This window comes from Streptopelia decaocto (genome assembly GCF_964273445.1).
Source record: "Streptopelia decaocto genome assembly, chromosome: 3".
In the NCBI taxonomy this organism is placed as follows: domain Eukaryota; kingdom Metazoa; phylum Chordata; class Aves; order Columbiformes; family Columbidae; genus Streptopelia; species Streptopelia decaocto.
Window position 1 is genome coordinate 34537618 of NC_138656.1, and position 26552 is coordinate 34564169.

General features: G+C 52.7%; 2 protein-coding genes across 8 annotated transcripts in view; one reads left to right on the plus strand and one right to left on the minus strand.

Annotated features, from left to right (window-relative positions):
* Nucleotides 1-11: 11 nt before the first annotated feature.
* On the plus strand, nt 12-6638 carry LRRC73 (leucine rich repeat containing 73). Its single transcript, XM_082047887.1, has 6 exons — nt 12-663; nt 1142-1302; nt 2293-2415; nt 3619-3719; nt 4382-4565; nt 6180-6638. The coding sequence occupies exons 1-6, from the start codon at nt 392-394 to the stop codon at nt 6248-6250; spliced, it is 912 nt and encodes a 303-aa protein (XP_081904013.1). The 5' UTR covers nt 12-391; the 3' UTR covers nt 6251-6638.
* Nucleotides 6639-8215: 1577 nt separating this feature from the next.
* Nucleotides 8216-26552, minus strand: part of TJAP1 (tight junction associated protein 1) — a 41103-nt gene continuing 22766 nt past the window's right edge. For 3 of the 7 annotated variants that reach the window (XM_082049421.1, XM_082049422.1, XM_082049423.1), the window contains 9 exons: nt 25507-25601; nt 21810-21968; nt 18568-18596; nt 17266-17427; nt 16553-16619; nt 16050-16079; nt 14706-14813; nt 13910-13993; nt 8216-12221 (listed from right to left, as the gene is read on the minus strand). In XM_082049421.1, the coding sequence (XP_081905547.1) occupies nt 10905-12221; nt 13910-13993; nt 14706-14813; nt 16050-16079; nt 16553-16619; nt 17266-17427; nt 18568-18596; nt 21810-21968; nt 25507-25587 (2037 nt within the window). In that variant the 5' untranslated portion in view covers nt 25588-25601 and the 3' untranslated portion in view covers nt 8216-10904. Of the gene's footprint in view, nt 12222-13909; nt 13994-14705; nt 14814-16049; nt 16080-16552; nt 16620-17265; nt 17428-18567; nt 18597-21809; nt 21969-23880; nt 23935-25506; nt 25602-26552 lie in introns of all 7 variants that reach the window. The other 4 variants (XM_082049425.1, XM_082049426.1, XM_082049427.1 and 1 more) reach the window with 3 other exon arrangements.

Sequence of the window (26552 nt, forward strand, 5' to 3'; positions counted from 1 at the left end):
GAGGAGGCGGGGCGGCCCGGCAGGTGCGGGCGGGGCGGGGAGCGGCGGGGCTGCCCGGCACCCGCCTGGCGCTGCTGGTGCGGCGCGGCCCCGCGGAGCTCAGAGCCCGGCGCCGGTCCGGATTAGCCCCCGCCAATGACTCCCCCAGGTCTCCCCGCCCGCGGAGGGGCGGCGGCCCCGCCGGGTGAAGCGGGCCGGCCCGGCGGCCGCCGGTGAGGCTGGGCGGTGACGCCCCCGGGGCCACAGCGGGCCGGGACTGCCCAGCGGCAGCGGCGGCGGCGTTGGCGCCCGCCCCGGCCCGCAGCGCTCAGCGCGGCTTCCCCCCGGCGTCCAGCCGCCGCGACGGGATCGGCGGGCGGCGGCAGGCGGCTGCTCCCCGAACGGGGGGAAGATGCTGCCGGGGTCTATCCAGATCTCCGGGGAGACGCTGTCGGGGGCGGAGATCCGGGACATCTGCGAGAGCCTGCGGGAGAACTCGGTGCGGCTGCTGTCCCTGCGCGGCTGCCAGCTCTCTGAGCGCGACTTCGGGCACGTCTGCCGGGGGGCGGCCGAGTCCCGCTCCCTGGCCCAGCTCAACCTCAACCTGGGCATCGTCTCCAACATCAACCGCGTCAAGCAGCTGGCCGAGGCCCTGAAGACAAACCGCTCCGTCCAGTCCCTCTTGTGAGTACAGCGGGGCATGGGGCTGCGGGGGTGCCTGCCCCCCCCTCCCCGGGCGAGGACGGGTCTTTCGGGGGTTTGCAGGTCCGGGCCAGCCCCTGATTTTAAATCTTGTCGGAGGAAAAACGCCCTTGAGGTTGCAGAGAGTCATCCCTCGCCCTTCACCCGGCTCGGGGGAGCCGCCTCTGCCCCCACTAGCTGGGCATGGCCATGGCTTTCCCTCCTGACCTCTCCAACCGGGGCTGCTCCGGTGGCAGGGGCTGCCCCTGCCCCGCTGGCATCCCCAGCACCCCTTACCCGGCTGGGAGAGAAGGTCTGCTGTAGTGGCCAGGTGACCCTCACAGCGGAGGCTTCCCAGCGCTTTTTCCCCTCATGGGGCTAGGATTTGTCATCCACCCCATTTTTTCTCCTCCGTCCCCGCTGGGTTGGTTTAGGCACCAGGAAGAAGGCTGCTCGGTAATTTTCCCTTTTACCTGCACAGCCTCCATGGGAGCCCCCTGACAGATGCAGGCTTGGCCCTCCTCAACCCTGCTCTCTCCATCCACCCCTCACTGGTGGCTCTGGATCTAGGAGACTGCATGCTGGGCGATGAAGGCATCAACCTTATCTGTGGGCTCCTGCCACCTGACGGGGCCAAGTCTGGTAAGCACCAGGGGCTGTGGGCTGCACAATGACCAGTGAAGCTTCATGTGGAGCAAATGCATGCAGCATAAGTCCTCAGCCCTAGAGGAGGTAGGCTTTCTAGCTTGTCTGGGCTGAGGAGTTTCTTTCCCCGACTTAGTTAAGCAGAAATCCAAGCAACAGAGGAGTGGTTCTCTTGAGCAGGCATGGGCTTTATGCTATTGATCTGTCCTGCTGGCAGTTTAGAGCTCAGGGACCAACAGGTTGCTTCTGTTTCATGACAAGAGCATTTGAAACTGGAGGAGGGGACTGCTTGGACTTTGAATTTATTATTTTGCATTTGTGTGTTGATAATGACAGTGGCTAAATACATGGTGTGTCCCCCACCTTAGCACTTGGCTTTATTGTCGGTCCCTGCTTGTGGGTGCTCTGAGTGTGGAGTTGCAGATGACCTTTGCAGATGATCTTTGGTGGTCAGAGGCCAGTGGGCCAGTTAAGCTGAGAGATGGCATGTGCTGAGGTAACACCACCCCTCTCTCCTGACTCTCAAAGTGCTTTCCACCTCTCCCCAGCACCTTCTCCTCTGTGTGCGCACAGTGACACTGATGCTGTTATCTCTGCTGGCCCACCCCCCCCAGTGCAGGCTGCAGAGCCTACTGTCCCTATTATCCTCTCTCCAACCTGTCACTTTCTGCCACCCCATTGTCCTGGTCAGTCACCTCGCATACCACTTACTTGTTTCCATTGTGTTTGCTATCTAGACTAAGCAGGACATAGGCTAGGAGAGCAGAGAAATGGGGTAGTCACAGCATGGGCAAATGAAGGGCTACTGCTGAATACTGAAATATTTCATTGATGAGTGAAGGATGTTGACAGTTGTCAGAGAAAACCAAACCTTTTAGCCCTTCAGAGTACAGGGGATATGACTCAAAACTGCTCTGATTAGCTGGACTAGTTCCCCTGGGACTGCTTTGGTGACCCTAAGGCTCTGGTTTGGCTTCTCTCCTCCAGGCCTCAAAGAGCTGACGCTGAGCGCCAACCCAGGCGTCACAAGCAAAGGCTGGGGACGCCTGGCCATTGCAGTGGCTCACAGCTCACAGCTCCGTGTGCTGAACCTGGACTACAACCCCCTAGGTAAGCTGGGGAGCCAGGGAGCAGGAGCAGGGGATGCTGCACTCCTGCCTCTCAGTGTTTGTGCGATTTGTGTTTATAGGTGGCTGGGGGCTGAGCTCTAGAGGGGCAGTAAAGCTTCACCAGTAGGATGGGGCAGTTTCTTGCATGGGTCCCTTCTAATCCCCAGCAGTGAGTTTGTCCTGGCAGGTGCCTTTGGATGTGGGGAAAGCCAGCCTTGCCACGTGCCCTGACGGGGAGGTGCAGAAAGGAGGTTGTACCTTGCCCACTCCGTCGCCTTTGTTGTCCCATTTGGCCCTCCATGTCTCCCCTGTTCCTGAAGCCCTGGGCACCCATGCTGGCTTGGAAGATGCAGTGTGTCCCTGCGCTCCCTCCTTCCTCTTCCTGATGGAGCAGGGAGGAGGAGGAGAAGAGCCTGGCACTGGTTGTCATGGAAACCAACTCACTCCAGCTCTGCTGCAAGGTGGTGAGGAGGAGACCAGGCCATGCCTCCCCTGAGCATCAGCTGGGCGCTCCCCTCTCCACCCAGTCTGGAAACAGAGCCTCCCCCAAGCCCTGTCTGTCTGACCAGGTACCTCCTCTTGGGCACAAAAGGCCTCAGAGTGTTACCTGACAGTAGTCTGTATTTTTTCCAAAAGGAGGTGTCACAGTTGTACAGTATCTTGGCATTCTCTGGGGAATGTCAGGTGAATATGCTGGAGTCCTGCCTCTTCACCAGCATCTCTCTTTAACGCTTCTGGTCCTGCTGCATCCACCCCCAAAAGTCCCCTTTCCAGGGTGGCAGTCTGTCAGCTGGTGCGGGGTCCTCTGTCTGGCTCCAAGCTTCCCCTAGAGTGGTGTATTTGGCTCCTTATTCTGTGTCTGTGATGTCTTACAGGGACTGTTTAAAGGCCCTCACATCCTTGAGTAGGAAGGAGATTTGGGCACACATAATTCCTCGGGGAATAAAATCAGTTTCACTGTGTTCCTTCATGTTCCCCCTGATTATTAGCGACTGCTCCCATAACCACAAAATGGTGCATCTTTACCTTGTCTCTTTTCTCAGTTAACAGCTTCCATCCCCCTCCAGGTAACTGAGATCTGGAGGTTGCCAATGGCAGAAATACTGAGAGGATGTTTCTGTGACAGCCGCGGGCCCATGAAGGCATGTGGTATTACATGGAGGAAGGCAAGCACTGCTGATAGCCCTGGTTGCTTCTCCCACAGGTGACCAGGTAGCAGGGATGCTTGCTGTGGCTGTGGCCTCCAGTCGAACCCTTGAAGTTCTGGACTTGGAGGGAACAGGACTTACCAACCAGTCAGCCCAGGTATGAGAGCCTACAATTATGTTGCAGCATCACTGACACCGAGGTCCTGGCTGTCTATAGAGGCCCTAGGACATGTACCTGCTTCCATCTCCATCCCTGGGTCCGCATGGACCTGCTCCTCTCCCTGCACCCGGGAGTGCTGTTGCTTTTCTCTGGCCCGTTGCGTTCAGCCACAGGAGCTGCTCATAAGCCACAGTTCCGACGCAGGGCTCCTGGATCTCCCTAAAGTCAGAAGGGAGAAACATGTGGATCTAGTTGTAGTTTGGTTTTCTTGGGAGAAGTAAGAGGTCAGGCTTGCGATAGAGGGTCAGAGCTAAAGCTCTGTGGACAGGGAGGGGCCAAGGCTTGGTAGCACAGGGTCTTTTCTCAGAGCCCCAGTGCCCAGAGGTAAGAGGGGACTAGCTTGGGTATGTGGAAGCAACAGGGTGGAGAGCAGTCTCCTCCCTAGATAGAGCCAGGAAATCCAGGCTCAGCTCTTCCCATAGAAAGATGGGAAGCCCTCAAACTCTCAGCCTGGAGAAGGGAGGTAAAAGCCAAGGGAAAGCAGAAGTAAGAAGAGGAGGGCTTGAGTTTGCAGGGAGACAGAGCTTTGACCCGCTTACTGCTCAACCTAGCTGCTGTTTGTGCTGCTTGTCAGCCTGTTTATCTCACTCTCTGCCCAGACCTTGCTGGACATGGTAGAGAATTACCCCACAGCCCTACGGACACTCATCCTGGCGGAGAACAACATTAGTCCTGAGCTGCAGCAGCAGATCTCTGACCTGCTCTCAGAGGGTGAGGAAGAGGAGGAGACAGAAGCTCGCGAAGTCGCAGCCAGGGAGAAGAACCCTTGGATCTGCCAGAACAGTAAGGACCTGGGCTGCTGGTGGGGACTGACAAGCAGGAATAGGGGTGTCTGGGGTGTTACCAGTGCCACTAGTCTCTCATGGTGGGGTTGGTGAATGGTTTCTGTCCCTCCTCATGACCCAGACGGCCTCCAGACGCGACCTTCGCACTGCCGTGGAATAGGGTTGGGCTGAGCTGTGTTTGGAAAGGCAGCCTCCAAGGGCAATGCAGCTGCTGCAGGGTGGAAGCAGTACCTCAGAGGCCTTTTCCCTGATGCTGCAGGAACAAAATCTTTGTCCAAAGTCTTAAAACTCCAGGGCAAGAGCGGTAAAGATCTCAGGGGCCTTTGCCAGATATCCTAGCCAAAACTCATGTCATTCCTTACTGCTTCCAGAAAATCCTGCAATCTGCACAGCATCAGCTATTCCTCTCTCTGTCACAAACATGTGAGGGGTTAGCCAGGCACCAAAGCCTGTCTAGGCAGGAAAAACAACCAAAAAAAAGGTATATTATGGAGATAGCAGTAGCCTGTTGTATATTGTTGGTATTTATGATGTTGTATATTGTCATGCCTACCTTGTGATTCTGCTGGTTTGGGGATTTGGTTTGTGGTTTGTTTATTTTGTTTGTTGTTTTTTTTGTTGTGTTGGTTTGGTTTGTTGTGTTTATTTATTTATTTATTTATTTTTAGTTGTCCTTCCCTTTTTCCAGTTCCAGTATCAGACTAGAAGCAAAGCAGCACAACCACTGCCTGGGCCTCAAAACATCTGGATCCTTATTTATTAGAGTCATAAAAATCCTTTACTAACATCTCTGGCTAAGTTTCGGATCCAGTTCCGAGAAATTGGTCCCCAAAATAGAGATCCCGCTCAGCAGTTTTGAATATGTAGGACTCTGGATCTGAAGCATGCAGGCACTAAAGATCTCTCCCACTCACATCCAGGAAAAAGCAAATTTTTCTCTGTTTAAAAAGGCTTCTGGATGGGAAACTGGTACCCTGCTGAGTTTCTTACTTGCTATGCGTGCCCATCCTCCTTGCAGCTGATTCACTTGGTGGGGGGAGGCTCGCAGCATTCCTGGCCGTTTCTCTGTGCTGTTGCAGAGCAAGCAAACTGCCCTCGCCTTCCTGAGGTAGGCAGGGGAGGGCTGCACAAACCCTCCATTCATGCAGCGCAGAGAGTCAGGATTTCCAGGCCTCCGCTGCCCTAAAATGGCTGCTTGCCCCCTGTGTTCCCTGCTCTGGGGTTTGGTTGGCTTGCAGCCTGCCAGCCCATCCCACCTGGACACTGTGTCTGTAGCTGAAAACACTTGGTGAATGCAGATTTAAAGGTGTGTGCAGGGCTGGGTAAGGGCAGCACAACCAGTATCACCTGCAAGCGTACATGGGGAGGGTTCAGAGCTGATGCTGCCATCGACAGCCAAGATAACAAACACAGATCCCCACTCTGGCCTCTTGCTTCTGTCTCTGCCTTCCCCTCTCCCCAAACATCAGTTCTGTTCTGCTACATGGCCAGAGTAGACCTCATTACTATTTAATCTCACAACCACCCTGCAGTGCTCACCTCTGGATCTGCAGCACAGCTCCATGCTCTCTGCCAGCCCGAACGGCTCATGGTTTTCTTCCTCTTGCCACAGATTCCAGCTCCCAGATGGTCCTGATGACGTCAGGTCTCGGTGACAGCCTCTTAGCAGAAACAGAAATGTAGCTGGGCTACCCCCTGCTTCTGCCGAGAAGAGGACCGTGCTTGCTGGGGGAGCGTGAGTCTACCAGCCCCCCTGCCTTTGGTGGGCTGCTCCAGTCACCTTCTCACGCATTTCACGTCCCGTTGATGCCTCCATTGGCGCTCTGAGCGCTGGAGCCTGGTCTGAGCGAATCTCTACACGCGTCTCTGTGTTTGTCACACGCCCTGTCAGCCGCTTGTGATTGTCCAGTCGCTGCATGTGTCGCTCACGCTGCCCTGCCTCCCCCTACGCCCAGCTGTGCCTGCAGGGCACAGGCTGTATTTATTCAGATGTGTATAAGAGATGTTCTTTCTATGGCTTGTACTGCTGTCGCGATGAGAGTTTTATAAAGGTCACAGACGTTGCACCACTCGTGGCAGCGTGAGCCTCCGTCACTCCCCTCCCGCGATGGGGCAGGCGCCGCTGGGTACAGGCAGCTGCCTGGGGCAGGCAGGAGCTGTGCTGGGGCTCGGGTCCCGGCAGAGGGCAGCAGCCCCCTGCTCTGCTGCCCGCCCGCGTCTTGCAGGGGCAGGTTCTCGCTGGTCCTGGAGGTCGATCGGTCATAGCCAAATGCGCTGTCCTCCAGGCCTCCCCCCTGCCCAGGAGGGAGAGGGCTGCACTAGGGCCCATCTGCATGGAGCTTGGCACCAGCCCTGCACCCTCGGGTGAAGGCTTCAGCCCACACCAGTGTTGCAGGTTTCACTGCTCAGCCAAGCGCCCTTTGCCAGAGGTAGGCAAGAAGATCGTGTTTCAAGGCTTGGATTAGACTGGAAAATTAAATTGTGGCAGCAGCTGCTACTCAAGGGAACACAGAATAAAATAATTAATTATGGGAACAATGAAACAAGAAACTCTTCCTGTGCTACACTTTGTATACACCTAGGTCAGAAGGGCAGAGGCAGCATAACTTGGGAGATGGAGGGAATTTCATCACAGCCCTCTGACCTTTGCAGCATCACTAAACATGATAAGGAAACGCTTCCAAGTGTCCATATTGATATCGTACAGGAACTCCCTCTCTCATACTTGGAAGACTTCCTGTCAGGGGTGTCTTATCAACCTGTTCTCCCTCCTCACACAAATTTAAAAAAAACACAAAATACTGACACTAGAATTGTAAAACTCTTATAGACTCCAGGGAGGAGCAATGTTACATGTTCCTACATAACTCAGTTTCTGAAATGGAGAACTAAAACTCTCACATACTTGTGAGAGCTGGGGTTTCAAGAAAACCAACAACTATTAAAGGGATTAGCTACATCTCATCCTAGATCAGCACATGGAGGTCTGTGCCAAGACAGGCCAGCCAGCAAAATACTTGAAATGAGGTAGGCAGCATTTACGATGTAACACTGAGAGTGGTTACAGCACAACAGGCTCCACTGTAGAGGTTTTCACAGAACAAGCCTCGCCTTTACAGCCTTCAATTAATGTGAAAATTGCACGCAGGATTTAAACAGGCAACTCCAGGAAACATTAATAAACAATCTGCCTGATTTTTAAGCCCCTGTCAGCTTCTGAGTCAAAAGTGACACAAGTGCTCCTATGAATGGCAGATTCTGGTCTGCAGGCTTGGTCTGAGCTGACCATCTGCATTCAGACCCAGAGGGCAGTTTCCAGAGCTTGGATACGATTACAGATGTAAAACACCGCTCATCCCACACATCACTCTGTGACTGCGCCTCTCTCCAACACAGACGACTTAATTCACACAAACACCTTGAACCAGGCTGCTGTTAAAGTGGGCACTCGCGATCACCACTGAATTCAGAGCCCCCTGGAAAGCTTAGAGGTCACAAGATCACTCTCCCTGGAAGAGCTAATGGGTGGCACACGCAGTTCAGCAAACTTGGGACATTGTACCACGAGAGGCTCTGCTCCCTCACATGCTCAGGATTGCTCTGGTCTGGGTCTTAACCAACAGAGAGAACGCTATAGCCATTGCCACATACTTTTAAAATAGTTTATTTCTGCTCTTAAAATATACATCAGTTTGAAAATTTCAGAAAAAAAACACCTTAGTTACAGATTAACAGTCTGGAGTTGGGACACTGAAAGTAGGGTCAGCTCAAGGCCCCAGAGCCAATACTGCTGGAGGTGAGCAGGAGTGCAGAGGGCAGGCACCGTGCCCATCGGGAGAGGGCTCTGCTCCTCTTGAGGCCACCGCTCCCCCTCGGCCTCTGCCAGCAGCCCGATGCTGTGAAGCAGAAGCATCTGGTGAGGCACTGGGCATGCCTCTGCCACCCCCCGATTTCTCCACTGTTTTCCTTTTAAGCCTACCTTGACCAAAAGCAGATGGAAGCTGGCTCTGCCCAGCACCATCAGCACCAGCTACTCCAGCAAGAGAAGGTCTTGTCCCCTGACCAGCACACCGGGATTCAGGGGAGATGGGGTGGAGCCCTGAGGGGCAATGCCTCCCCCACTGCCCGAGTGGCTGTGCTGTCCCACAGGCAGGCCACCAGTAGCCTCAGAGCCAGAACCCCTCACTCAGTGAGCATCTGCTCCCAGGTGATGTCCATGAGGCAGGAGTGGGCAGCTGCTGCAGATGCAAGCCCTCAGCAACACTGCAGAACAGAAGAAATGCAGCAGTGGAGTGGCTGATGAAAGCAAATGCAGGGACCCCACCACCATGTTCAGGACAGGGGAGACAAACATCTTGCAGGCTCAGAGATTGCTCCTGCTCTCAGCACCAGCCTGTTTGCAAAGGTATAAAGCAAAATACTGTAGTGAAATACTGAGTCCCACCTTGCTGCCAGAAGGTGGCAACCAGCTCCACAACTGTTTGAGGTGGGAAACAAGGCGAGCATGTAGGTGGCAGCTCCAGCCACAGTACATAAAGCTACCTACATAGCCACCAGAAAGGCCTGCAGCTCCCTTTCATGGGCCCTGCAGCCTCCAGGCTCGAGCTGAAGCCCCAGCTGCAAGCCCTTTGCAGAGATGGGTTTGGAGAGGGAAGCAGGGCCCCCAGGCAGCTCTTGGCTGCACATCTTGCTGTAAGCACATGAACGGGAGCTCCCTCCCAGACAGGGGGCTGCTCTCCTACAGCCCAGTGAAGAGCCCTCATTGAGAAAGGTGGAAGGACAACACAAACCCAACTCAAAAACCAGACAGCAGGCTGGGGACAGCCAGCGGGGCTTGAGGGGGGCACGGCGCAGGGAACCAGGCTATTCTCTGCCTCGCATCCCCACAGGAGCCAAGAAACACCAGACAGACAAGGGCACAGGACAAAATTAAAACAGGACACCTGGGCTTTTTAAGCCCTCAAAAAAAAATACCTACATCTACAGACCTCTGCCCATCCCTCCCCCCTAAGACACCAAGCACACAAGACTGAGAAGAAAAGTCACACAATATCACACTACACTAGGAAAAACACACAGAGAGGACCCACCCAGGTGGGGAGGCCCCAGAGAGAGCCTGGAGCACCCCAAGAGAAGGGGGCGTGAGGAGACCCTGGCAAAGGGCTGCTGCCAAGCCGTGAGGTAGTGCGTCTGGAGGGAGCAGCGCCTCAACGCGCTGCCCTTGCATCCCTGCCGGCCCCGCACCGAGCCCTGCCCAGAAAAGCCCAGCAGCATCCTTCAGACCTTGCTCTCCTGAGGTGAGACTTTGTTCTTGAGTCTGGAGGGGTTGCTGCAGGCAGGAGGGCCAGGATCAGAGGGAAGTGCAGCTCTGAGAGCTGAACCACCTCAACACACCCTCAACACAGGCATCAGACTGGCTGCCAACGGCTGTCTCTGTTTATGCAGGGTGGGGAGAAAGAAAAAACAATACACCCCAAAACCAAAGGCTTGGAAAGAAGAAAGAAGCCCACCCAAGAGCAAAGCATCAGCACCATTCAAACAAAACAACAGCACAGGGAGCGGGGGAAGAGGTGTGAGCGAGGAGACACACAAACACAAACCCCAGCGCCTTGCAGGCAGTGCCTCCCCAAACCACCTCATCAGACGGCACCTGTGTCCCACGCTACAGCACCCCTGCATTGCCCCAGTGGGGGCCGGGAGTGGGAACAAAGCAATGTGGACCTGCAGAGGCAGATTTTGGAGAACCACACATTGGGCAGCTGGGGAAAACAAAACCTAGCAGGAAAATGAGACACCAGCAATCCCAGCACATCCCCAGAGGCATGCAGCCATCCCCTGGGAGAGTCCTCCTGCCCCACTCACAGCCCCTGGGGGCTCCCAGGGAATCAGACACCACCATGCAGGCATGCTGCCCTGTTGGCACATGTTAAAAGAGAGAAGAGCAGCTGCGGGCAATCATTGTGAGAGCACCCAGGGCCTCCAGTACCTGAGTGGGAAGGGGGAAGGAAGATGCGAGCGTAAAGAGGCATAGGCACCAGGACAAGGGGTACCAAGAACGAGCTCTGGTACAGGCACCAGTGTGAGGCTGTGAAGAGAGCTGCGAGTGTGCCGGGGCAGTGGGCATGCTTCTGCACAGTGTGTATGCTAGTACTGTGGGTCTGAGGTGCCAGGGAAGGGGGACCCCAGCTCTTTCAGGTAGCAAAAGAAGAGAATAAATATAAAATTTGAGAGCAGAGCCCCTCCAGGAGGAGGGTACTAAGGGAGGTTTCTCCCTCAGAAGGTGGAGAGATGGAGGCATTCCACAGCTCTGCAGTGTGTGGCTGCTTCTTGCCCTGCCTCAGCTGAGAAGGTTGCCCTGCTCCTGGGCTTGCGTCAGACTGTCCTTGCGATGTAAGTGGTGGACCCCCATCCTCTTGGGGCTGCGGTGTGGCCGACTGAAGGGAGGCTTGACCCTGCCTTCTCCACTTTCCTCTTGGGCACCTCCTTGGTTGATCTCCTTGCTTCCCTGGAGCAACATTTCTCTCTCCTCGGCTGGGCTCTCAGGCAAGCCAAGGTCCACATAGTCCTTGTGCTTCTCTGGTGAGGGGCTTCCAGGCTCAGCAGCGCCTCCACCACTTTCCTGCAACAGCTTCTGGGCTTCATCCTGGGAGAAATCTGTACCATAGTCTGAGGAGAAATGGCTCCTGCGGGCTCTGGACTCGGTGCTGTCTGTGTCCACACTTGACTCCCGGCTCACAGTCCAGCTGCAGCTCTGCGCAGACTCCTCACCATCCGAGTAAGCCGAGGTTGCCCTACCCAGCTCCTGCATGGAGCGGCTGAACCTCTTCTGGAGGTCGGGGGCTGTGTCACGGCTGAAAGCCGTGCGGTTCATCAGCACCCGCTCTGAAGTGGGAGGTGCCTTGTCCACAAACATACGCTGCCAGTTGGCCAGCAGGTCCTCCTCGGAGCTGGCGGAGCTGGCGAAGGCGCTCGGGATTTGGGGAGGGCTGCTGAAGGGGCTGCTCTGTGAAGAGCCATGAGCCCTGGCTGTTTTGGGGGACTGCTGACAGGAACAGCTGGAGGTCGAACGGCGCCCTTCTGAGGCGGGGCTGTTGGGGAGCGTCCGGTGCCTGTCGCAGCTCTCATCCTCACTCTGTACCAGGCTGAGGGAGATGGCCTGGCGCGTAGCATATGTACAGTTGGGCAGGGGGCTGTTCTTTGGGATCCTTACCTTGTCCTCAGAGAACTCAATCACTTTGCGCCCAGGGTATATAGGATGGGGAGGTGAGGGTGTAGGGTATGGGCTTAGCTTCTCAAAGGCAGGCACCTCCTCTGGCACACTTTCCACACTGCTCTGTGGCTTGCAACCACCATTCTGCTGTTTCCCCGCATCTCCTCCCTCCTTCCTCACCTGCCCTGCGCTGTTGCAGGCATCAGGAGGGGCTCCACTCATGTCCACGTGCACAAAGACATCCTCAGCCATGGGACAGCTGCCGCTGCTAGACTTGGCTGAATTCAGAACCAGAGATTCTGGTTTCTCCAAGACTCTGGCAATGACTGAGGTGGGCACAACATCAGATGGAGCCAAGGTGTGGGTTGTCTCTTGACCAGGGCCTGCAGACTCCTGTGTGCTGTGCAAATGCTTATTGACCATGTCCTGCAGCTCATAGGGAAGCTAAGGAGAAGAAAAGAGACATTAGAATGGTGGTGCACACAAGCCAAGTTCCAAATAATCTGCCTTTTCCAATCAACCTTCATGGTTACACTTTGTACTCCTTATCTTGACCTTAACATTCACCTACCTTGCCTGAGAAGGGTATATGTTTCCAAAGCAAACCTGGCCTATGAGGGACTAACAAGGCTCTCTAGCTGTCACAGCACTCATGTTCCTAGGCGGTGGCTCACAGGCCACATTTCACGAAGAAAACAAGAAAAGACGACACACAGGCTCAGTCCCCCATGCCTGTGAGCTGAGAGACAAGGACCAGCCAGCGTGAGCTAGGAAGGGGTCTATTGATCTGTGGAAAATTAGCTGGTGGTTGCACTGAAGTGACTCAACAGCCCCCAGTGCTGGGATCAGCAGTGCTCCCCAGATGTGGTAATTGCAGCCGTGCTGCCTTGGCAGCCTGCCTGCCAACCAGAATCGATGCTTTCCCTTGTTCCCACCAACTCCACCACTTCATCCCACTTCCTTGCTCTGTCCATTTCAGAGAGGCAAACAAGGGCTTTACTACCATAGCCGCAGGACTGGGGTCTCAACAGAGGGTAAGCACTGTTCCTTGTCCTGCAAATGAGCACTACTGCTCTCCTCATCACCCTGCCAAGCTGCCCTCAGCATGGTCACCACAACCGTGCACAGCACAGCATGAAGTAGAGAACAGAGCTCCACAAGCCACTCAGTGGCACAGCAAGGTCTGTCTCATCACAGCCAGAAGGAAAGGCTGGGGACACAGGCCAACCTGCATGACAACAGCTGGCTGTGAAGCAGACTGCACAGCTGCTCAGCACCACCCCCCCTTCCAGTGGCAGCTACATGGGACGTGGCGCTCTGGGGGGCAGAATTCAAAGCTCCAGGGAGGGGAGACAGCTGGGAGAGAGGTCAAGGTTACCCCAGCAGTAACTGATACACTGACCTCAAGAGTGCTAATTTGAGACACAATGGGGGAGGGTGACATACTGGTCACCTGCTAAGTTAAAAAAGAAAAGCACATGGTTTTGCTTAGAGGAACATTAGGCGGGATGGAGACTAGGGGTATGGCAAAGAGAGAGCTGGGGTAAGGACCTGAAGGACACTTCCAACCAAAGAAGTGATTCACTGATGTGAAAGACCTAAACTCCATCTTTGCTCATCCTGAAGGCAGGATGAGCTGAACATACCCCACAAGGGGGAGTGTGAGATGGTACCAACTTCTCCCATTCGAGAAGCCTAAAAGACACCCTGAATGCTGCCTCCCACATTTCTCCTCAAAGTAAGAAGTGAAGCAAGGCCAGACTACTGCTGTTTGACTCCTTATCAGGCAGCATGGCCCTTCCATGTGGCCAGGTGAGGAATAGAAGAGGACAGAGCAGGGTAAGAGAGAGGTCTGTCTTCCTGCCAGCTCCCATCAGGCACCCAGCAGGCTATCAAATTCAAGGTTATTGTGCTTTTTATAACAGCTCCTGGCTGAGCTGTGAAACAGAGCTGGCGTGAAAGAGGAGATGGCAGAGGCTCTGTGCTGCCTTCTCAGTGGGAGTGGGAACAGGAGCCCCCCCAGACCTCTATCTGAGGCTGAAGGATGAGAGGCTGACAGCTCTGTAGAGAATGCAAGATGCAGGCAGAGACTATGAGCCCTTCTTCCCCACCTCAGCAAGACTGCTACTCACATCAGCAAACTTGTGGTTCCTGAAGTGGGACTTGTTACACTTGAGCAGCTGTACCGCAAGGTTACAGTCCTGTCGATAGCGTTCCTGCAAGAAAGGGCACAGATGTGCAACAGTGTCAGACTGGCCTGATCTCTTACTCGAAAAGGTGCCACCTGACCGAACAGAAGCAGGAGGAGGCATCTAATGAATCACTCATGAATGCACCTGCCATTCCCTTCTCCCCACATCCTAGTGTATCTTCTTACAACTCAGCCCAGGTCTCCCTTTCAAATCCAGCCCTTGCTCCAGACATATACCCTGTCAGGGTATCACCCCTTCTCCCTCTGGGGATTTTAATACTCTCCAAAAGTCCCACCAGATTTGCCATCCCATCCCAGAGCTCCCAGACACACCTGAAGACACTGCCTGATGTCAGGCATCTTGCAGACAGACAGGCTGGAGGGAGTTGGGAGCAGTTAACAGAAACAAGCACTGGATCCAGGAACTTCTACAGTAATGGTGTAGAAAAGGCATCAGCTCCCTCCCAGCTCTAGAGTAAATGACCCCCTTGTTGCTACAGCCTGGACTCAGGTCAGACTCTGAGCTCAAAAGAGCAAATACATCAAACTTGAAGATCAGGTCTTCCTTGCTCAACCCCTCAGACCCTTTTCTGTTTGTCTGTCCCTACTGTTGTGTACAGCTCCCATACTTTCATACACACTGAAGTCATTCACATGTTCCTTTACACTAATGACTTTGAACAACAGGGAAAGCCTACACCTCACACTTCCACAGACATTTGCAGACTGACACTTACATTGAGTTCCTCCAGCTTATTAATGGTGGTTTTGGCATCAAGCAATTTATTAGTGAGCTCTACAATCTCCCAGTCCAGCGTCTTGCGGTCCATCTCTGCCTTTTTAATCTGGGATGCAAGAACAACAGGTGTAAACCTCTGCAGCCCAGAAGAACCTGGCTTTCCCACCCACCTCAGCCCAAGCATAGCACAATGACATGTTTAGCTGGGATACAAAAACTTTCAGACAGACAGACAAGGGGGACAGCCTGGTTCTTCACCAAGGTAGTGACTCCAAAGGCCAAATGGAGCCAGCCACTCTGCAAGTTACAGAGACAACAGGTTGAGTTTGAACCTCCTTAAAGAAGTACCTCTTCTTGCAGCAGAACAATGTTTCCTCTCTACCCTGGTTCACATGGTGCCAGGTGGAAAGCTAGTGGGTTTGAGTGATCAGTACCATCCTGTCACTGGCAGCAAAGATCTCTGAGCTTGTCATACCCACCCTTCTTCTCTGAGGCAACAGAATGAGAACACTGCCCATAAAGATCCAGCAGTCAACACTGAATGGAAAAAATGTTATATTGGCAGGGAGAGGCACCATCCTAAAAGAGTTTAAGCCTTGCTCTAGTAAGAAAAAGGACCTGTGTATATTTATCTGGAGCTCAGTTAATGCTCTCTCTCTAAAGCAGGCAATCTTGCCTCTTTAGACTCCATAACAGTTCAGGTACAGGGCCAACAGAGACCCAGATGTAACAACAGAGAGAGAAACAGCTCAGAAGAACCAAACCACCCCCACCTCAAGAAGTTCTTCCAACACTGCCCAAGGGTGCTCTGAGGCTGTGGCCATCAGGGCCCAGCCGTGCATCAGGGGTACAGCACAGCAACACACAAAGGGTTAGCAGAGAACAACCCTTCCCACATACATAGTCTCTTCAGGCACCAGCATGATAATATTAACCCAAGAAAATCAAGTGCTAGAACCAAAGAAATCTCATCCTGGGCTTCATGGAGGTAATCAGCATCTCAGCTGTTCGACTTGCCTGCTCACAGCCCAGAAGTGGAAGGAAAGGGAGCAAACAAAGCTCACAGCCATCTACATCTTGTGCAGTGCCACAGCTTATGGGCACCACTTCCCAACACACCATGCTCCAGCAGGCCCAGAGTCAAGCACTCTTGAGCTGGAGCACTGCAAGCTGGGACCTGCTGCATCTGCGGGCAGCTGCTGGATACCAGGTGAGCCCTTGGCTGGACGGGGGCTGGGGCCCCTCCATCTGGGATGGTGTGTGTGGGGCTGACAATGAAACCAACAGGCTGAAACATGTAAAGAGGAGAAAGAAAAAAAACACACAAACGAAAAGACGCAACTGCAAAAATCCAGCTTTGGCTGAGAGAGGCCTGAGAGGTGAGTGCGCCCAGTGTGTGCCAGCAGCAGCGTGGGGAGGAGAAAGAGAAAGAGAGAGGGGGGGGGGAGGGAGAGAAAAGAAACAGCCATGAGTGTTATGAATGCACACCACAGACATACACGCACATTGGCTCTGCTCTGACCACCCCCATCCTCCCAGGATGACCACCCCAAGACCAGCTGACACATCCCTGGCACTTTGAGAGGGACTGAAGCAACACGACGGAATACCATGCAGTTATGTTGTGGGGAACCAAAGCTCACGTGCATGACCAAGTAGGGGCTCAGTAAATCAGGAAAACACTTAATGACACCAGCTGGAACAGGGAGTAGATGGCCATGGCCAGAATCTCACCCCTCACCCACTGCCACTTCTGCTGGGTAAAGACAGGGCCCCTTCCCCCTTCTGTTAGGACACATGGGTCTCTTCTACCTCTTCTCTGTAGTGACTTAATAGGCCACTTACCAGGGCATGCAGCTTCTCCTCCAGGTCTTGGTTGGTTCTCTGTGAAGCAGTGTAGCTGTTCTGCAACCTACAGAAAAAAGATTGTATACAGGGGAATGGATCTCAGGCATCTACTCAAGTCCCCTTCATAGGTGCCAAGCAAACCACCAACTCCACAACTCCAGAAAGACCGGTACTACGACAACCAGCCATACTAGCTACGTGTCACCTCTGCCACATAATGGCCTTCAGATCCCAGGTTACTGGAGGCAAGATGAAGTTGGCTGCATGAAAGGATCTTGCAGGGAAGGGTGTGAATGACTTTGGAGGGCTCCTCTGAGCTACGGCACATACAAGCATGTGACCAGTGACTGGCACTGATTTTTAACTGAGGTACTTCTCAGGTAAAGCGGTGACATATTTTCTTATAGTCATCAGTGGCTCTTTTTGCACATATGGGGTAACCATCTGAGCTCAATCCTGCCTTACATCCAAGAGGTGAAAAATCCCCTGTTGTTGTCAGCCCCTCATGCTGAGAGCATTCCTACACCATACCCTGGAAGAATTAATAGCTGCAGAGACTGTAACTCCCCTACAGTCTGGGGGTGCACCTTTCTGAGGATGCAGCGTGCCTTTTATTTACACAACAGGGCACAGCCTGCTCACGCCAGCTGAGGGAGTCCTTGGTGAGAAGGATCTCTCCAACTCTACCCCTCTCATTTTCTTTTTCATACCTACGGAACTTGTCCTTGAATTTCTCCAGCTCCTCACGGTTCTGGCCCAGCTCCATCTCCAGGTAGTCCTGACCTGACTCCAGCTCTCTCTCCATTGCCTCCATTTTGTTAGTCACATATGTCAGCCGTCGGCGCAGCTCCTCATTCTCATGCTGCAGTAGCCTGGGGCACACAGGAACAAGGTACCACTGAGTGCACAAGGGGTACTCCACACCAGCACCCCCACCCCACTACCCTGCTCTCAGGCCCAAGACCCCACACAGGGACCTCACACAGGGAGTTAGGAACCAAAATGGCAGGAGACTCCAGCACAGGCAGCAAGAGGTAGATCTATGTCAGGAGAGGGAGACTCAAAGTCTCCTGGAGCAGGGGCAGAGCAGCACAAGCCAGCTGGCCAGCCATGGCTCCCAGCACCCTCTCAGGTTACAGTGCCTGGATAAAGCCCACTTGCCAGATGAGATGCACAGCTACAGTGTCCCTCACTGGTGAATGAAACTCACTCAATAATTTATACCAGTCCAGGTTAGAAGAGTTGAAGGCAAAAAGTGTAAAATCATCTTCTCCTCCCCTGAAACTGTTCAAAAGCTCTCACGCCTTTAATACATGGTGGAAAGAGGATTTGATAAAGCCTTAAGCCCAGAAGCAGAGGTGGTGGGGTACATTTACAGATGTGATCACAGCTGCCAGTCAACACCATTCCAATACAAACTGCTCCATTCCTCCCCAGCCAGGACATGCCTGGTGGTCAGAGGGATTTCCTGTTGTTTTTCATTCCTTTGTGCTCAGTTGCTCAGAGAAAGCTGGGGACACAGCTTCCCTCTGGCAGTGTAAGCTTTCTGCTCACTCTGGCTTGGACCTCAGTGCTAGCAGCTGTCTGTGTCCTGCACCACCACTGGCAAAGGGCTCAGCTCTCATCCTCAGTCAGCAGCAGGCCCCTGCATACTGCTTCTGGTGGCTTACACTGAAATAGTGGCAACAACAAGAAGGGTTTAAAAAAAGCAGTATTCTCTCCACCTGCATTAGACTTCATCTCCTACTTTCTTTCACACCCACCAACTCCTCTGCTTGCAACTGCACTGGGGGCCTATGTTTCCTCCCGCTCCAGAGGGAGAGACATGCAAGGCAGAGATTGGCAAGGCCCAGACTAAATCTCTGCCCACATGGCCCCAAGAAGATTGAAGATCTAAGAGAAGCCTGCAGGGCCAGTCAGCTTTGCTCTGCAGGTGGCACAGGCAGGATGTGAGGAATCAGCACCCACACAGTTGCAGTATGACAGGCATAAAGGGGGAGCAGGACACTTACTTCATCCTTTCTGCATCCGTCAAGGGTTCCTGCACAGGGAAGAAAACAGCTGTGAGATTCTTTCAGAGGAGGAGCTGGTCTCTCACACTGTCCTAAAGGGCAGATTCGTGTTTGCTAGACCCCACCTGTGACTGTTCCTCACCTGCTCTTGACAGGTCATGTTAGGCAAGGTTAGAGCTGCTAGAATCTGTACACAGTGCTTAGCTGTCTGATACCAAGGCAGACTGTGTGCTCTGGTTCAGGGCAGAAGAGCTAGACTAGAAACCATCACACAAGTTAGCTAACTTTACTTTCACACAGCGCAATCTCAGCATCTCTTGTTAACATTGTCACCTCAGCTGGTGTTTCAGCTTCCTCCACATGCACAGTTAATGGGTAGCAGGAATCTCACAGGCCAGCAGACACTGAGGATTAAATTGTCACCACAGCAATCAAAACACCCATGAAGCCCCACAAAAGAACAAGAGAGAATAATTTGGGAGCTGAAAAATGTGTCTACCATTTACACCACCCACATTGTGCTATGAAAAAGGTTTCTTTCTGCTGACCTGAAACCAGCCACTGTAACTATTCTAGGACACCAGAAGAAACACCAAAGGTCAGAAAAGCCTGGAAAAGAAATGAATGTTCTGGGCAAGATCCCCAGAGACAGCTAGAGCAGGGACCTGCAGAACAAGGAGACACAGCACAGTGACAAGAGCACACAGCTCAGCTATCCTTACTGCCTTTGCAATCTCCACGTTTAACCTGTGAGATGGCTGCTACCTGCCAGCATGGCTGGGAGAGATTTAATAAGCACTACAAGCAACTGTATTTTCTGTGAAAGCCCCAGACTGTGATCATTCTCACAAAGTCCAAGCTGCCCATGGGTTATTTTTGGTGCTTGGTACCAGCAGCACTGCACAAACCCAAAGTGCTGCCATGCTTTAGATCACGGGTGTCAGACTCCTTTTCACCGGGGGCCACGTCAGCCTCGCGGCTGCCTTCAAAGGGCCGAACGTAATTTTTTTTACGTTTATACAGTACAGTCCTAAAATTCATCTGAATGGACCTGTACTGTATAAATGTAAAAAAAAAATAAATACGCTGATGTGGCCCCCGGTGAAAATGGGTCCGACACCCCTGCTTTAGATTGTCCATTAGGTGTCATAGCCAGCTCTGGGCTGAGAAGCCATGCCACAGACAGTTGTGGATGAGGCAACCAACCACCCCAGAGCTGGCCCTAAGACATCAAAGGGCTGCTTGCTTCATCAATTCAGTCCTTACCACCTGCATACATCCACCTGTGCCTAAAGGCAAAGCATCAATCCATTCTTTTCTTAGATCCTGACCTCACATGGCAATCGGCTAATTCATGCAGAATTATCTAGCAACCGCCTCCTCTAACCCCACAAATACACATTCAGCAGACACTAGGGACCAGTCAAAGGGGAAAATGAGATTCCTATTAAAATAAGGCGATGGCCCCAAATCAGGCTGGAGAAAAAAGGAGAAGGCTTACAAAGACCTTAAACAGCCATCATACAAAGATCCCATACCCCAAGACAGCCAGGTACAGGGCACACACAAAGTCCAGGGAGCATCCCAACACCACCTGACAACACAACAGAGCTGTCTGCTTGCTGCCTCACAGCCTGGAGGGTCCTCCAACCTGCCTGGGAAGTCTGCAGTGGGGAGAACAGCACCAGCTCCTGCCTTCCTAACTCCTGGAGCCAAAGGGAAGCTGATTTCTCCCAGGAAGATACACCAAACTTGTAGCACAGCCATGAGTGGCGCCCACAAGAGAGCAGCTTCTGGTGACTAAACACCCACAGCATTAGGTCTGGGGGCCTGCTCTCACTCTCCCCACTGGCATTACAGACTAGATGAGATCCAGGTGGGGGCTTTGGCCTTTGTGAGACCCCTGTCTGCAAGCCAGTAGCCCTGGCACCTACCTTGTTGAGTGCCAGGCTGAAGGAAGGGGAGGATCTAGGTGGGGCAGGCCCCTCCTCCCGACTCCAGCGTGTTGGAGTGGAGAAGGATCCTTTCTCTGGGTAGTTCAGCTCCACTGTACGCTTCTGCCCACGTTTAGCACACAGATGGTGTGGCTGTAATAGCCGTGAACAGGGACTGCTTTCATCCCTTCTGCCCTCTGCACTGCTCTTCCATGGAGACAGTGAGTGCTGCTGCCCAGAGGATGTCCCTGCCAGCCCCAGGTCTGTCAGCTGCTGCAGCTCATACTGATTTACCACCCTCCTCTCCAAGGAAAGGAGTTTTTCCTTACTGTCCTTCCTCCCAAGGACAGGTTTCTTTCTTAGTCTGGAAGCTCTGTCAGCCTCCTCGGCACACGAAGCCACTCCCCGTCCCTCACATTTCTTTTCTGCTTTTCTTCTGCTTGAGCAGGAGGATCTTTCAGTTGCATGCTTGGTTTTGACCCCTTGCAGGTGACCTTTCCCTTGGTCTTCTGGCATGGAGCTCCTGGACAAGAGGGGAGAGTTCTGGTCTTGTTCTGCTCCCCTGGTCTCTCCCAGTGAGCGCAAGCGGATGGGACTCAGCACCCGCTGGGTAATCTCATCCAGGAATTTGGAGAACTGCAGTTTTTCCTCTGTGATCTTCTCCCTGCGCTTGACAGAGTCAGCAGCACTGCTGCTGCTGTGCTCTAGTGAGTGCTTCTCCCTGCGGTTGAGGCAGAGCTGAGGATCACTTTCCTTGCACGAGCCACGGCCACGGGAAAGTGTCTCTACTGAGCGGGACTTGCGTAAGCTCTCAGGGCATGGGCCTGTCATGTTGGTCTGCTTCAGGATCCCTTTGAGTGGCAGGTGTGGAGAGGATGCCCGAAACTTCCTTGGTGTCAGGACTTCAGGAGGCTCTTTAAAAATAAGTGAACGTTCCAGACTTCTGCTCTTGAAAGAGCAAGTGGGATGGTGTCTTTCCTTTTCAGACACCACAACTGTATCCATGCTACGGCTCACAAATTTGCTGAGGTGCGCACGACCGCGGTTTGGGCATCGCTTCCCACTTCGCTGCCCCATCTTCCCACCATGTGGAAGTGCTGGTGAGACAGTCTGGCTCTTGACGTTCAACTCTCCTCTGCACCCTGTCACTTCCTTCTCACTGCTGGACTCCAGGGACCACGATGAGGAGAAGTTCAGGTTGCAAACCTCATACCCCTCTGCCTGCTTGAGCTGGCCTGCCTTGGTGTAACTAAACCCTGTTTGCAGCTGCAATGGTGTTAAGCCCTTTGCCACCCGGCAAGCCATTACCTGACTCTGCTCGGCCAAGATCACTCCATCCTGGTCGTCACGAATGATGGGTACCTCATGGCGGATCTCGCGATGCTGTGGGGGTGCCTTGCGGTAAGGCTTCTTCGATGGAGCTGTGCTCGACATCCTCCCACCTGCGTGGCTCTGAAAGCGGGTTACCTACCAACAGCAGAAAGTGCACAGAAGAGAGAGTCACGGGTGCTCCATTGAACCCTAGCAGTGACCCAGCAGGAATTCGGCTCCTCTGGAGTCTCAGAGCAGGTCCCCATGCAGAGTGATAATAGAGCACGGAAAGGATGTGGCCACAAGCCTTGAGTGGTAGCTGCAGGAGAGGGAGCAAAGTAAGAGGTAGCTGTGTCCTTCTCCCAGCCAGTGAGAGCAGAGGGCTGGCACATCCTCTCCCCCCTCTACACACGCTCACTCACGTAGTTCGTGTGTGTCCAGATTATATATAGCAAACGAGAACAGACCTCACAGCAGCATATTGATTAGGCTCTTTAGGAAAGGCCTTTTCCAATATGGAAACTGCAAGCCTCACAGGCACCAGTGACAGCTGGAGCAGGAGTTATTGATCATGTGCTGTCACTGTCAACAGGGACTATGTGGGAGGAGACTCCAGCCATTAAAGAGCTCAAACCCAGAGCTTTCTGGCTTACACTGGAATCCCAATGGAGCAGACCACAGGAGGATTGTCAGAAGGAGGTACCGTACCATTACAACTGCTCAGTCTGTCACAAAAGACAAATACCACCCACAAGTCACAGGTGGCATCAAATTAGGGAGCAATGCCATTGACTTTGGTCTGTAAGGCCAGATTTTGCAACACGTAGCAGTAACGCCAGCAGGAAGACCAGACTAGTCCCTTTACCCCAGCTGTGCTAGGCAGGATTCTTCCTGCTGCAGGAGCAGTAGCGGTACAAGAGCAGAAAACAAGGTAGAAGGAAAGCAGCTATCTTGTACAAATGGAATAATCTCCTTCCTTTCCACCACTTTGGGACTGCAGTGGAGGGCAGAAAGACTTCTCCCCAGGCAGCCAGATTTTCAGCCGCCTCATTGTACATAGGACAAGAAGTCTCGCAGATGCCAAGTAGTCCCTGCAGAGCCTGATACAAGACTTTCCCCAAGAACAACATATGCATCATTCATAGTCCCCCTATAGTTGGGGTAAGCGGCCATTTCTCATTCGCCTTTCCTTTCCTGGATCCTAACACTGATCAAGCCCAGCATCTCTGCAATCCTCAGTGCCTGACCTGCAGCACTTCCAAGTGCAGGACCTGCATTAACTCAGATCACCCTCTCCCCTCTTCTATAGGCAGGGCCATTTGACTCCCATTCACTTACCTTCAAGGTAGTCAATGGATACCACTGGGCTGATGACCTAGCAGACTTCATTTGCTTTGTGTTTTGGCCAGTGGAGTTTTGCATGTTGTCTAAATGGAGCTCTGAGAATTCTCTCCAACTCTTATCCACTCTTTCCTAGCTGCATCTTTTTGACACTTAAAACTGAGTCCCCTGGGAGGACTGGCAAGTGTGAGGTGTCTGCACAAAGCACAGAGTGGCTCCAAGCGACACCAGACTTTGCACTTCACAGGAACATTTGCAAGCTGTCCTCCACTCTGCTAAAAACACAAGCTCACAAAAGCTTCTCATGCCTTTCCACAGACATGAACAACTTCCTAGGACTAACCTGTAAATTTCCACCATCAGAATGCTGGAAACTTCCCCCAGCTGCAGTCATTCCCTCAAGGTCCCTTCTCCTAAGAAGACTCAAGTAGGTGAAGAGATCTCTAATACTTCAGAAAAATCACATCCAGCATACCAAATGCACATTTCCACTGCATCCCCAAGCAAAACAGATGGGTCTGACTTGCTGGAAAGACATTTCTCTTCTTCAAAGAGGAATGCTGAAATCCTGACCAGAAGCAGCCTTGTCAACACCCCACCACCAAACAGGTGATCTAGGGGACCCTTATGTCAATTCCTGCCAGGCTAAGGACAGGAGATGCATGTGGATATATCCCAAGCTGAAATGACAACAATTTCTCTAGCCCATGAAGAGCTGAGCACTTACCAGCCTGAGCTCAAATTCGAAGCCTCATGAAGCAGGGACACTCACTCAGATGCCCTGAAGAAGAGAAACAAATAGCTTAGCATCCACTAAAACAGCCAGTTTGAAATCTCACCCCATGAATATGTAAGGAATAGGGAATGTTTATAACCAAAGACAATTGGATGGTACTCTCACTCTAGGTACCTGCCTCAACCCACATCAGATCTTCTGAAAGTAAATGAAATTAGCTTGGGATAGTTGGGCCACATAGCCTGGCAAGAGCTGGAAAGGCACCTGGCAAGGACATGTCCAAGGCACTCAGGCAACTGGGACCACACACTCAAAATTCATGAAGCAACAGCTTCAAGGGAACCTTGGTTCCAGGAAGGACTAAACAAACCTCCTGTGAAATGGGACCCTCCCAACAAATCTTCCCTGCTACCACGGCGGGATGCTAACGGTGAAGTCTTTGGTACAGAAGCTTGGTAATGCTAACAATTACCTCATCCATTCTTTTAAGTCTATGCTTCTCACCTACAAATGAGCTGGCAATTATCAGACTCTTGTTTGAGCCAAAACATTCCACCCTTGTACCTACAGCTGTGATAACCCATACCTCTACAAGACGAAGGCAAGCTACTCTCTGACTTCCAGCACGCAGCATACCATGCTCTATCTTGCCGCTCATATGTTTCTTTGAAATAGTGTCCAGTCAACTAGGGATCCAACACAAGTTCAGAAACAACCTTCCTCTCTGTTCAAAGCCTAGGGTACCCATCACTACAAGAAGAGAGCTGAGTTGATCTGGGAGCCAGCTGTAAGAGCATAGCTCTGTGGCCACCACTGCCACTGGCATGAGAGACCACAGTAGAGCCTCCCCTTCCCTGGTGCACTTTTGCTGCTGTGCTGCTTTTTCCCAGTCAATGGCACCAAGCCCTGGGAGGTGGGACAGGCCTGCAGGGTGTGGAGCAGTTGTACACACACAGGGAGAGCCAGATTGAAGGTGAATGGAACAGGCAGGCAACCAGGGCCACGCAAACTCAAGGTTTGCCAAAACAAACTGAAGAGGTGCCCTAGTGCTGGCCCTGCCCCAACAAGCTGTCTGGCCCCTTTCCTTACTACAATGCTACAGTCGGGTCTCAACTAGCACAGGAAAAAACAGATTCATAACAGCATAACTGCTCTGCAAGGCAAACTGTAAAGTATGGGGGGAGAAAGAGAGAGAAAGGGAGAACGTACACCTCCAGGAAGGACCAGACCAGCATAGTTTGAATCTGCTTTTCCATCAACTCCTATCAGGAGCTGGTTCAGCGTCAAGGCAAAACCACCAGCCATATGGGCTGGCAGACAAGCAGAGGCTTCCAGGAACAGCTGCATCCACGGGTCCACACATGTTTCCATTGCAGAGGTGTTCAAAACAAACACGCCAAAGGCCTCCCTCTTTCTCACCACACAGTTCCTCAGGCTCAGACAGGACTGTCCTGCTTCCTACCCCAGAGCCAGGAATTATGCTACCCGCCATCTCATCCCCACCTACCTGGAAAAGATACCAGGATTTGAAACCTACCCTCAAGATCTGAGAATTTCCAGAAACACTTAAATAATCACAGTGCCTCCAGGCAATTTTCCCCTCAAACAAGGACTTACAGATTCAAACTGACGACGTGTCCAAACATTTCTGGCTGCTCGTCTGCAAATCAGCTTTCTCCTGTCAGCATCCAGCAGCATCTGGCCAACAGCTCCTGAAACATGAGAAAGGAAACTTGATGTCAGTCACCTATCAGCACAACACATGGAAACAGCCTGGCTTGTGCAAAGCAACCCACAGCCAGGAGTCAGCAGCAAACTGCTGCACCATGAGGCTACTACCTCATGCCAGGACCCCCCATTGAAATAAGCTCCTTGTCTTCACTGTCTCCCTGAAAAGGAAGGTCTTTTAACCATCTCTCCACTGAGTAGGATGCCTGTGCAGACCAGTAACTGACCTCTGAAAGGCAGCTGTTTTTTCTAGTTGGCTCCAGGGGTCACTGCTTCCCCACCTGCACTCCTGTCCAATATCCGGAATCCAGCTTCTGTCATTCTGCTCCAATCACCATGCCACAGCAAAGTTGGTTATTTTTTCTACAGAATTCCCTGTCCTGATCAGCACAGTTAAGCCTTCCTTGCCTAGAATACCTGAGCATCCTTTGCTACCATGGAGAGAGAATTCCAAGGTGGCTCAATTCACCTCCGTTCAGAGCACTCTCTGCAGGCACTCTCTGCAGGACAGACCTTGTGCTCCAAGGCAGAAAAGGATATAGGTAATATCCAGAAATAGAATAAGGCACTAATTCTTCTCACCATGCTATTCACAAGCCTGTCTCTGAAGGAGCTTGCTCTAGAGTCCACATTCTGACTACCCTGGAGAAGCTCAGCTTTAGCCTGAAGCTACAAGTAGGAGGTAGCTCTTGAGCTATTCTAATTAGCACTGTAATACAAGAGGAAACTTAACCTCCTGCTTCCTTTTATCTACTCTTTCCATCTCTCATCAGTAATGTTCCTTAACATTTACAGTCCTCTTCCTTGCAGGCTAGTGTCTGCAGTAGCTCCAATTCTACTGTCTTCTGGCTACTACCCACTGTAGTTCCAGCCTCATTTCTGAGCTCAGTGACAGTTACAGCCTCACTGGAATGGCTCATTGACAGCTACGAGGC

What these genes read in the sequence shown, in the direction of transcription:
- LRRC73 (XM_082047887.1), top strand. Translation starts at nt 392, where the DNA reads ATGCTGCCGGGGTCTATCCAGATCTCCGGGGAGACGCTGTCGGGGGCG. An exon ending in CGCTCCGTCCAGTCCCTCTT is followed by an intron (nt 664 to 1,141) that starts GTGAGTACAGCG and finishes TTACCTGCACAG; the next exon opens with CCTCCATGGGAGCCCCCTGA. An exon ending in TTACCAACCAGTCAGCCCAG is followed by an intron (nt 3,720 to 4,381) that starts GTATGAGAGCCT and finishes CTCTCTGCCCAG; the next exon opens with ACCTTGCTGGACATGGTAGA.